At 39.8% G+C, this 12,131-nt stretch overlaps 1 protein-coding gene across 1 annotated transcript in view; it reads left to right on the top strand.

Annotated features, from left to right (window-relative positions):
• The window catches only part of DHRSX (dehydrogenase/reductase X-linked), a 169,929-nt gene that overhangs the window by 140,929 nt on the left and 16,869 nt on the right, over nucleotides 1–12,131 (top strand). The window contains exon 6 of the mRNA XM_071747255.1: nucleotides 1,242–1,449. Within this exon, the coding sequence (XP_071603356.1) occupies nucleotides 1,242–1,449 (208 nt within the window). The remainder of the gene's footprint in view (nucleotides 1–1,241; nucleotides 1,450–12,131) is intronic.

Genomic DNA, 12,131 nt, shown 5'->3' with positions numbered 1-12,131 from the left:
AGAGCTGACTAATAGTGATCTGCTCCTAGATACCCCTCTATCTCCCCCCCCACAGCATTATCTGTTTCCCTGGCTCAGCAGCAGCAGCAAGCAGTGCATCCTGCTGCACTGGCAGAGGCAAAGGGCATCGAGACCAAAACTGTTCTGCTGCCCCCAGCAGCCCATTGCTTTAGGCTCCCACCTGGTTTTCCTATGAGTTGTCTGTAATTCCAGGAATTACCTTTGGTTCTGCCAAGCACACACACACACAGACAAAAGATTAGATGAGAGGCTGTAGTAATTACAAGAGGGAATTGTCATGGCATAGGAATTTGTGGAAGTGATGCTGAGGCCCCACTCAGGAGGAGCTTTTTAAGTGACATACCTGCTAATTTACCTGGAAGTAGGCTGCTTATTTAAAAAAAAAAAAATAAAAATAAAAAATACTGCTGCCTACACAAACTCAAACCCAACTAATCAGCAGTTCCTAGACAGTTTGACTTGAAAGAAAGGCAGATTCAGCATACAGATGAGAAAGGTGCACAGAAATCTCAGCAGGTAATGTTTTGCCTTTACCCCCATTATTAATGTTCCTTCATCGCACCTCCTGTTTGGCGCAGACCCAGCCATCTGTCTTCACTCTAAAGACTGACTGTATGTGGCATAAGTGTGGTTGTTACACTTGCAGCCACTCTCCTTGCCCCATATTTTTATCCATCTCTTTAGCTGGGTGTAATCTGGTGTGTCACAGGTGCAATGATTGTCTTACTCATCTGTACTGTGCTCAACACAGGAGCCTTCATCAGAAACTAGGAGGTCCTGCTGTAAAACAAATAGTAATAACCAGGAGTAGTATTATCAGGCACAGATTTATTGGGTGGGAACACGGTATGTGTTGTGTGGGCAGAGGACAGTGAGGAAGAGGAGAGTAGTCTGAAGGCCTCTATGTGATGTTATCCTGGAGAATGGTGCTTCAATATTCCTCATTTAGATAGTTTGACACAGAGATTCTGCCGGGTACTGTGTAATTTTGTTTTTTTTTCCCTGCCATAAATCAGACTTGGTGTCTGGTGGAATAATCACCAGAACCCCAGCAAACAGCATTCCTGCCAGTGATTTGTCGTTTCTTCTGACGCCTCATTGTATAGCCATTTGTTTGGTGGATATTGCAAAATGCATTACATTCGAAGTTTGGGCAGTTCTGTTTTCATTCTGATTATTTTCATGTGCATCTCTGTGTCTCTTTTCTCTCCTGTGTACAGATGTTCGTATTCACCCCATGGAGCCTATGCCCAAAGCAAACTTGCCCTTGTGTTATTTACCTATCGACTACAGCACCTTCTGACTGCAAATGGAAGCCATGTGACTGCTAATGTAGTAGACCCTGGTGTAGTGAATACTGACCTCTACAAGCATGTGTTTTGGGTTGTGAAAGCGGTCAAATGGATGACAGCCTGGCTAGTTTTCAAGGTAAGCAGTTTTGGGGTTTTTTTGGATCCTTTTGTTACCATGCCCCTGCACTGTGAGCTGGTAGTCACCATGAAGCTGAAGGTGTTTCAGAGTTTATCATCATTTATGCTATTTGTTTCATTTCTCTGTTCTGATGAGATGTACAAAAGTGATAGGCAGACGCAAAACAAATGCTGATTGAAAATGGAGCAAGCAACCTTTCACATGAGGGAAAGCAGTGCCTTTCACTGGCTGTGCCCGGAATCCTCTCTGCCCCCATCTATCTGTGTGTGCACTTTTTGAGTGCATGGGAACAGAACATCATCCTAACATGGAGCCAGAATATGCAGTGGTCCTTTAAAATGTCTTGTACATCCTCTTAACGAGAAGCAGATATGATCTGGCACCGTTTATGTACACGCAACAGATTACAGAGAAAATTGCAAAGGGAAGAAGGAAGCTGTACAAAAATGGTGGTGGGAAGTGGCCATACTCAGGGCTGTGCAGGTCCAGACACTCCTGCTCTGGGAAAGGGGACAATTTTCATTAGGCATTTTCACCTTAAAACATACTTGTAACAGTACCTGGTTTTCTATTATCTGCTCCTGGCTTGCATTAGGAAATTTAAAGCTCTTTGATAAACTGATCCAGAAGTGAGGCAGATCCAGTAACAGTTAACTTCAGTAACACTTTGTAATGGTGTAAGTAGAGCAATCTGAAATCAATTTAGCTGCATAGGTGCAATCTCCACATGCAGACAAGCCTAAGGAGGACTTGTGCTAAGGAAATGTACTGCTTGAAACTCTTCCAGAAAGTAGTTTTGGATTAAGCGAATGGAACCTGATTCCATTAGGGAAAATTAAATGTCCTAATTAAAATGAAGTATTTTAGATCAAGGGGCATGTCCCACAAAGCAAATTAATTTTAAACTTTGATATGGAAATATCACTAGCTTTAATTTTAGAAGTGAAACTGGAGGCTGGAAGAGTGGCTGTAAAATAAGATGCAAGCAAATAAACCTGTATTTAAAAAAATTACTAGTATCTTCTGAGTACACCTTGAATATTGCAATAAAATTGTAATAGGAATGCTCATAATATGCAATGCATTCCTAAAGGAGCAGGATGCAGCTTTGCCAGACCAGTATATATTAAACTTGTTTTGCCTCTTGTGATTGCCTTTTTAAATATGTCTTGAGTGGTAGTGTTTTTTTCATTGGACTTATTTCACCTTGCTAACCTAACAGTTTCATGTAGATGTTTAGGTTGTGCTCAGCATTCCCTCTAGACCCACGAAATTCTTACAAAATTTCCTTGTCTGAGTGGGAACTGAGTCTCTCATTCACAGCACTCAACCCCATTCAGTTTTTTCTGTCTCCTCAGGGAGACATTTTTATATGAGACTGACCGTGTTTAGATGCTGAATGGGTTGTTGCTGAACACACATGAAATGAATTTGGATTTATCACAAGAGGGAGTCTCATACTTGAGCTCTAATAGTGATGTCACTGATAGTTCCTGATCGCTTCCCATTCTCTGGATGAGATGCCACTCTAAAGGCATCCTGCCTTGCCACAGGTGACAGGCTGACATCCTAACTTCTATGGAAATGCAGTGTGTGTGCTGCCTGATCAGCAAATGCTTTTTGGTCCGTGTAACTTCAGGTTTGCGTAACTGTTTCAGTTACTGAGGTTGAAATTTCACATTTTTATGTAACACTCAAATGTGTTTTTCTTATTGGCCAAAGGAGAGAAAAAATCTTGCCACCACTCCTCCCGTCCTCCCTTAGGCTTCTGAGTAACATCTCTGACTTCTACTCCTTGCTTCTTGCTTAGTGCTTAAAATATGTTTATGTATTCAGGATTGACTTTACCTTCATTTCTCACATTCTGGAGCACCTCATCACATAGGTGCGCCCTGCTCAGCTCCAGCAGAACTGCATCACAACGCAATATTTAGCTCCATGTCAGGTTCATGTTGAAAGGCATTTCAGTAGCACTGAGAGATGATTCATTAGCACTGGACTGAGTACCATAGTATCTAGCATTTGGGCCTGGGTGGGTCTTGTGTTGGTCCAAGGTAGACTTCCCCTGAGAAAAGTGAAAAAGCAAGTACAAGAAAACTCAGCTGTCTGATAATATCATCTAACCGGTGGTATTATGCATTTCTTCTTCCTTGGAATTTGTTCCCAGGTGCACACATATGAATCTTCCTTCTAGAATTCTGACAGTAATACAGTGAAAATGAGGTGATAGCTCTCTAATCATATCGGCTCAACTAACTTTTATCACCCTGAAGTATTCCGAAGGGGTTTCTAAATGCGTGCAGGAAATTGCTTCACCCACTGCAATCTGGTGCTCGTGAGAGCCGACGCGGCCCAGATAGCTCCGGTGAGGAAATGCATCACGGATTTATCACATCACATTCCCTCAGGAGAGAGTCAACATGTTGTTTGATTTAATTCCAAAATATTGTGGCAGAGCCTCACTGCCTTTAAATGCATTTCCTCCGGTCCTGGTCCCAGTTGCATTCAAGTCAAATACCTCCTGGGGGTTACAGCCGGGCCCTGACTCTTGCTGGGCTGCTCAGATGTGAGGTAGCTCCGTGTGGCAGACAAAGCTGTCGGCTCAACATCCGCCTCAGAGTCGCCTCAAGATATTTAGGTGCTTAAACAAATAAACCTGCAGTCTCCTAAATAGGTCATGGTACATAAATATAATTTACTCAAGAATGAACAGCCTGAGCTTCTCAGAACTGCACAGCATCGTGTTCTGGGCTTCATACATAGGTCAGTAAAAACCTCTGCTACACTAGGGTTGGTTTTATGTTTGTTTTGGGCATTTTGTTTTTTTGGTTTGGAGTTTTTTTTCCCCAACAAGCTGCAGTGAGAGGCACATCTGTAGAAATAAGATAGGCCAAGCTGAAGTATCTGGTGACTATCATAAAAATTATAAAATTAATGCCTGCCCTTCAGAAATGATGGTTTCATTCTTTCTCAGCTTGGTTCTTTCACAGGTATGTTATTTTCTGCTGTGAATGTTCTTTAAATTTTCTTTTTGCAAGTGTTTTCTTTGCATTTTTTAATAAACAGGGTTTGCACCTGTCACACCCGAGAGAAGTTATGTTTATTCCTCAAACAAATAAATTGATTTCTACCCCTATGACTTCCCAGTAAATAAAAGCTGACGAGCTGTCATAGTTCTCTGCAGAGTGTGTTGAAATATGTTATCCCTTAGGAGGTTTTAATATAAAGTGATCTTCTTTTTGAAGACATAAAGTCCAACCTGGTAAACAACAGCTAATTAGTAAGACAATAATAGCATAAAAAGACATGGTCAGGCATCAAATTACAATTTAGTCAGCTGTACACTACACAAGTTTTAGTAAAGGGTACTGTCCAAGCTAGAAGCTGAGAAGGTCCCATTTCCTTCTCAATACTCTCAAGTATTTCTGCTTCTGCTACCCATACTGAATATCCATTCCTAAGCCAGATGGCCTCTGCTTGTGATATATTTAAAACACTTCAAAGCCAAGAAAGAGTTGACTCTCATTAATGTCCAATGGCAGGGACTGTTCTGCTTTATATGACTTCATAATGTCATCGATGTAGAGACATTTCCTGCTTAACAGCTCTGTAAACTTCCCCCAAACCTTCTTTATGACAAGCTGGATGAATGTGTCAGTATCAGACATAGAATATTTGGAGCTTTCAGCTGCCTGAGATTGGTATTTAGGAAGGCATTTTGGAAGCAAGGCTGCACATCAGATCTTGTCTCAGCTGTCATCTCCAAAGACATAGTGCCATGTAAGTGATTATTGACTGACAAACTTGAAAATGAGTGGGATTAGTGACCCTGCTGGCCTGCAGAAGTGATGGGGAAGGCTTCAGGAATACAAGCTAGAAATCACCCAATGTAAACTAGTTAATTTCTTTTGTCTGTCAAAATAACCTTTACTTTAGTGTAATCTTCCTATAACGTTTTTAAAGAAATGCTTCCAGTTTGTACGTGCTGCTAGCAAACAAGATCCAAAGAGCCTGGATTCATCATTCATGCCAGAGGGCATAGTCATGCAGGTCTTATTGCAGCATTTCTTATTCAGACTGTCCCTTTGGCTCCGTGAATGTAGAAAATACATTTCATCCTCCCTCCCTGAGGTGTGAGAAGACAAACACATCACCACACAATAACACCAGCTGTAGAAAATGAGAATAATTAAATTCTACAGCTGAAAACAGCAATTCATCAGAATCTTCCATCCATGTGTGTGTGTGGGCCTCATGTAAAGCTAGTCTAGAACTTTCTCAAAAGGAAAGCTTCTTGCAGAAACATGTAATTTGCAGGTGGTTTTTACAGAAGACTGTTCAGATCAAAAGTGAGATTCTGGTTAAAATCAGAGCAAAGTCTACTTTATGCCGGTAACTTTGATCTTTTAGCAGGTCCCATTTTTGTACACAATGGCACAGGGATTTAAGCTTCAAAGCCACGGGCCTTCTTTTTTTTCCCCATCTAATAAATATTTGCTTATCCATACAGCCATAGAACAGTTCTAGGGGGAAAGATAAAGGGAGCCACCTGAGAAGGATTATGAGCAATCTATCTTTGAGCTACCATAGCCTGGTGATCTGGGTATATTTCTTGTGTGTGACTCCTTGGATTTGGGCAGGCATTTAGGTCCTGCTCGTTATGGGGCAGGTGGATGCAACTTGGCTGCTTTATTTATTCTAACTGCTAATTAAGAAGGCTTTGGAGCATGGCTTTGTGTCTGTCCTAATGAGGCTCAGGCCTCTCTAAAGGAGTCTGATGGTCAGTGCATCCATGGACCTCTGTCCCCACTTAACCTGTTGTTTCCCTGAGGTCCCAAGGTACCACTGTTTTATGTGTGTTTTCTCAGGGCTAAGTTGCTGAAATGTTTATTATAAGAGAGAGCTCGAGAGTTGCTGGAGAGTGTTTTGGTGGCAAGAAAGTGAAGGATTTGTGTTTCATGTCTTGGTGAATGGCACACCAAAGGGTAAGGATGCTGTATAGGACAGCATAAAATGGGTGGGATTGTGTTGGAATGCATCAGATGGAGTCAAAACTTTTGAAATTCTTGTTTAAAACTCTTATTTGGAACTGCTGAGGTATATATATATATAAATATACATGTATATATATATGTATATTTATATATATATACTTGAACAGGTTGACACTAGGGATGTTGTGCATTATAGCTCAATTAATATTTCTCTGGGGATGACCTTCATTATTGTTTTAATACTTGTCCTGCATTACCTTGTAATGTAACAAATAATGCTGATAAAATGTACATTGCAAAGCCTCATGACCTTGAGCCCCTACTTACCACAAGAAAAATAATTTTTGAAGTGTTTGGAGATTTGCAGGCAGTCCTTTCCCCCTCTCTGAATGTGAAACTCCTTAATTTACCAGTAATCCAAGGAGACTGTAAAACCTTTCAATGTGAACTAAGGAAACTCTTCCATGAGCAGCATTTTTAATGGCTATCCTGAGCTTTTAAAGGTTGACAGAAAATGCCAGGTTCTGCCAAGAAGCTGAAAACATACCCTTTTGCAGTGGTCTAAGACATCTGTGCCTGGAAGCCCTCTCTGACAGGTCTTGTTGTTCACAAATGTCTGCAATGTGAATGCCTGCATCAGAGCTGTCCATCCAGTGATCTTCTTACAGTTGGTAGAGAGTTGCTTCTATTTCTGGATCTGTCTTATCTCAAGATAAATTTATACAGTTGTACAGATGAATCAAGTCCTACAAGTGCCAGTTTAACCCTGTAAATGGTGACTAGCTCAGCTGTAGATAACCGTGCTCTCTAAAAGTATAAAATTAGTTTAGGTGAATCCCTTCACCTTTAGTAGAGGATACTAAATCTGTGTTATTTTTATAGCACTGGAGGTATTATAAGTAAATGAAGATAGCCTAATTTTGGATGTGCACAGGAGAGAGAAGGAACTGTAAAACTGTGTTCACATATCTGGACCACAAGTAATATGCAATCAAGCTGGTTTTTTCATATGACAGCTCTTAAGTGATTTGAGTGTCAGACCATTTCCCATATAAATGGGTAATGTGTTAATGGACAGCCACAGCTGAGGAAATCACAGTTACTTATGAATTTTATTTCTTTAACATGTTTACAACCCACTATATATCACATAGATAAAGCCATGTATTTACATGGGTAGTTACGTGTACTCCCTGTACGTATTTGTAATTGCATCATGTGTATAACTAGAGAGAACCACAGAAAACAAGCACCACCCACTATTAGAGGAAGAACTGGAAACAGCAAATATGTTTTGGTTTTTTTTTAAATAACAGGATCATCCAGCATCCAAATTCAGAATTTTGAAAAGTTTCAATTCAAAAATCACTTGAATATCTCTGGCTTTTGTAATAACAATTAAGATAGCTAGCCCAAAACATTCATATGTGTATTTTAGAGAGAGTACTGAGGTACTTCAAGATGTGGCTCATATGGTTTTTTGTGTTCTCATTATGTTCTTAGCTAAATACATGGGATTTGATGGTTTTAATAGGTAAACACAAGAAGGGAATTTGGTGCAATGGCTCTAGCCCCCATTTTTCTACAAGGAACTTGATCCTAGATGTGGCACAAACACAAGTCATTAAAATCTGTCCAGAGTCTGTGGTTTCTATATGTTGTTACATATTTAAACCTTTTCTTTAAATTAGATGTGAATCTCTTCAGAGCAAATGACTATATCTGGCTGTTGCTATCTCAGTGGTGGAAAGGGGAAGTGTCCACAGGATTTACATTACCAGAGAGCAGGTGCTCTGCAGGGAGTACAGAACACATGCAGAAGAGGATTTGGATGAAACCTGAGCAATGTGCAATAAAACATGAATGAACTTGGACAACTTATCAGGGATTTACAGAGGTATTTGTTTGGCCCCATCACACTGACCTACTTTCTGTCACTGGAACAGGAGGGAAGTGCTGCTGCTGGTTCTAGGCCAAGGCAGCATCGGAAAAACATGAGAGTTGCTCCCAATATCTTTTAATTTCTCATGAAAGTCTTGGAGTGAGCCACCACCATCTCACAAGTTTAACTTACTAATTTTATTAACAGTCTACATAATTTATTCTATGTGTTAGTTTTTGAATGGATGGCAGGGGCTGGAGTTGTTGCCCTGTGCCTGGCATCCCGGTATTCCCCGGGCTGTGCTGCCAGCAGCCTCGTGCAATGGGTCCCCAGCTGCCTGGCATCCCTGCAGCTGGCAGCCGTGGGCTGAGGCTGAGCCTGTCTCAGGAAGAGTGGTGTTGACTGGCTCATTCATCTTTTTTTTTTTTTTTCCTGCCAAGCTCTTCAGATGCAAAATGTAGTCTTCCGCAGCATCTGCCACTTGTCGCATACTGTCCAAAGATGATGAAAAACGTGGAGGGAGAAAAGCTGTCCTGTTGGTTTTGGAGCTCAGGGTGTTGAAATAAAATTGCATGCTATAAGCGTATTGTGACAAGTGGCTCTGTTCTGAAAAGAATGTAGAAGAGGCAGTATGGGGCAAAATGCTGATTTGTTTTGTCAGGATTGTACATTGTCCAAATACAAAGGTTATTTTCGTGACTGCCCAAGCTGTGAATATAGCTTTGCCATTTCTCAGAGGGAACCTCAGTTACCACCACTCTCATACATCACAACCAGTAATGACAAGGTAGGTTCCTGTTTGTCTTTGCATATCAAATTATGACTTCCATCATCATGAAGTTTTTGGTACTTCTTCGGTGGCTTCAGTGCAAGTGAAGCTGATTAGAACCTTCTAAACAAGTAAAAAACACCAAACCTGAAAGAACCCAGGCTCAGTCTTACTGTATATTCTTGTAGGAAGGATTATCTGGCCTGACTTTGCATCCTCTTTGTGGAGTACTCTCCTTATGTAAAGAATTTTACACATCTCCTCCTGCTTCTTAGAAGTTCTCCTTGATCTGGGTCTGGCCTTTTATTTTTCTCACCTAGTTTAGGTTTGTAGCACATGTGTCCTATTTTATATGCCTATTATCAGAGGAAGTGGATTAAGGCTGGCACAGATACACTGAACCATAATCTCTTTAGAGGGCCTGCAGGTCTCTAGAGGTAGTAAGTACTTCAAATGTTTATAATACTAGATTCAGCTGATGTTGCTTGAAATCTATTCAGGGGGAAGATCTGGAAGGCAGGAAGCAGGGAGCTTTACGTAGCATTTTTTAATTAAATAAAATTGTTCTGTTTATGTTATGTTTATATACACTCAGTGCTCAGTTTTGGTTTTGGCGGTGTGGTAGGGTTTTTTTACCCTTGTATGGGGCAAAGCCTGTTTCATATGAATCACTGTTTTCACTGCAAAATATACCCATCACCCGACACCTTGGTTGTATAACTTCTTCTATGAGAATTTTCAATCCATTCGTCAGAGCACCAGGTTAAAGCCAGATTCCTGATGAGTCATCTATTTCCAGCTTTTTGAAAAAAATAATAAAATACAAAATGTGTCTGTGCTAAGGTAGCTGGGTTTGTCATCTGTAGGACACTACACAGTGGTAGGACACTACACAGTGGTTTACTCAGAGAAGCCAAGGGGATTATAAAGGACCTCCAGTGCTCAGAAGCAGCACTCCTACATGTGATGTACAATATATTCTGTACTCTCCTATTTGGAAAGAAATGGGTTTTGTTTTTTGGTTTTTTTTTCCAGTATTAGTGTCACTAGGCTTTATAGATGTGAGGAGGTACCACTCCACTCAAGGAGGGTAGCAGTGCTTTTTGTTACCATAAAAACAATGCATCCTTTGTCTGTTGATTTCAGTCTGACTCTGTAGAAGCTCTAGGCAACAGATTTTGTTTTCTTTTTATTGTCAAGTTATATCATGATATCGAGGAATAGCCTTTAAAATGAACAGGACTGAGGAAACAATTTTGTCAAGACAAGAATGAATTGAAGCAAGCAAGCTGAAAATGTATTTACTTTGAGAAAGTGAGACAGAAATAAGGAGAAAAAATGAAAAACTTGTTTGTAATCATTGGAATCAGACTCTGGGAAAGGCTTTCACAGAATAAAATGAAGAGATAAGAGATCTCCCAAGAGGACCCTGCAGTCCCCCATTCCTTCTGAATTCCTTTTGTATTTAGAATCCTTCTTTTTTTTTCTTTTTTGTTTTTTTTTTTCTTTTCTTTTTCCCTCAGATTTATCTGTTTTGCCCTTATGATTAAAAGAAAGAAAAAAAGGAATCCAAAATAAGGGTCCAAAAGCTAAGATTTGCCAACAAACATTCATTTTGATTTTGAATGTATTGAGTACCCTGGAAATCCTTCTTTAGAAAAAAATGTTTGGTCAAGATGTGTCACTTCTTGACCTCCCCTCCATCCAAGTATTCTTCCAGTTGTTTGCTGAGATTTATTGAAGTGTTTTTCCAACAGTGCTGGCTCTTTTTTACAGTAGAAAAGTGATGGTGGGGCTAAGGGTCAGACTGAAGAGCCTTCAATGAAAATTAGATCTTTTATTCTCCTGGTCAAGAAATCTGTTCGTGCTATTAAAAAATAAATTTGCCAAAGTAAATTGAAAATGGCACTGTAGAGAGAGGTGTCATAGCTATCTCTAATCTGGGTCAGGGTTACTGAAGTCTGTTTTGTGAAGGTAGTTTGCATAAAGTACCTTTGAGGTGGCTCCCTTTAGGGAGGTTTCTTTCCCTGCTGAAGAGCTGCAACTGTCAGGGTCAAGAGTAGACTAGCAGGGGAGGATTTCTATTCCTAAATTGTCCAGAAGAGAGAGTTTGGGTCAAGATTTTGCCTGAAGGAAAGAAAAATATTCTTATGTTCTGTGGTGGCAGGTCCTTCTTGCCTGAATTGATTCTCTCACCACCACTACTTGCTGAATTTTTCTTATGGAGAAGTGATACCACACATTTTAAAATTTGGAAAAAAATATTTTCCTTTTTTTTTTTTTTTTTTTTTTTTTTAGTGTAGTTTCTGTGGACTTTTTATTTAAAGTGGTATGATGAAGTATGCTAGAGGGGACAAAACCAGGTTCTTGGTATTTCTTGGATGGGTCTTCCACATCAAAACAAGAGACCTGGTCGGAGCTATTGGTCATGAATCCACTATTATAGCTGAGATGTGGCCATGCCTCAAATTACTGAGTTAAAGCTTTGCCCTCTGCTATGAATAGGTATCTAGATTTAAAAATAAATCCTAACCCCTAACATTCTGTGATTCTGTGTAATTTTGTGATTATACCCAAAATTTGAAATGTCAAGAAATAAATGGTGTGGTGAACTGACATATAGGTCTCTTAATCTGCCCTCAATTCAGATGTATTTCAGTAATCTCTCATTCATCGTGTATTGCTGTCAGCAGCCTCTAGGGTGTTTTTTTTTTATGTTTATGATGGAAATATCTGTATATAAATCATGTCACTGAGATGCACGTGCCTCTGCAACTTCAAGGAATTAGTAAAAAAGTGCACAGTTTTTCTGTTAAGAATATTGCATCGCTGGGTCATTTGTACCAGTAGGTATTTCTTAATGTAAAAAGCTTTCTTGCATAAAAAAAATCCCTTATTTTCATGTGTAGTAGGTGGAAAATATTTTTTTTAAGTAGATACCTATAACTTCTTTTCTTGTTTTTCCAAATTTTCACTGTCAACAGGTATTTCTGTAAAACTTTTTATGACAATAGGTATTTATTAACAGACTTCT

This window comes from Heliangelus exortis, chromosome 1, assembly GCF_036169615.1.
Source record: "Heliangelus exortis chromosome 1, bHelExo1.hap1, whole genome shotgun sequence".
NCBI lineage: Eukaryota > Metazoa > Chordata > Aves > Apodiformes > Trochilidae > Heliangelus > Heliangelus exortis.
The sequence above is the reverse complement of the archived record's forward strand: the minus strand, read 5'-3'. Positions and strand labels throughout refer to the sequence as shown.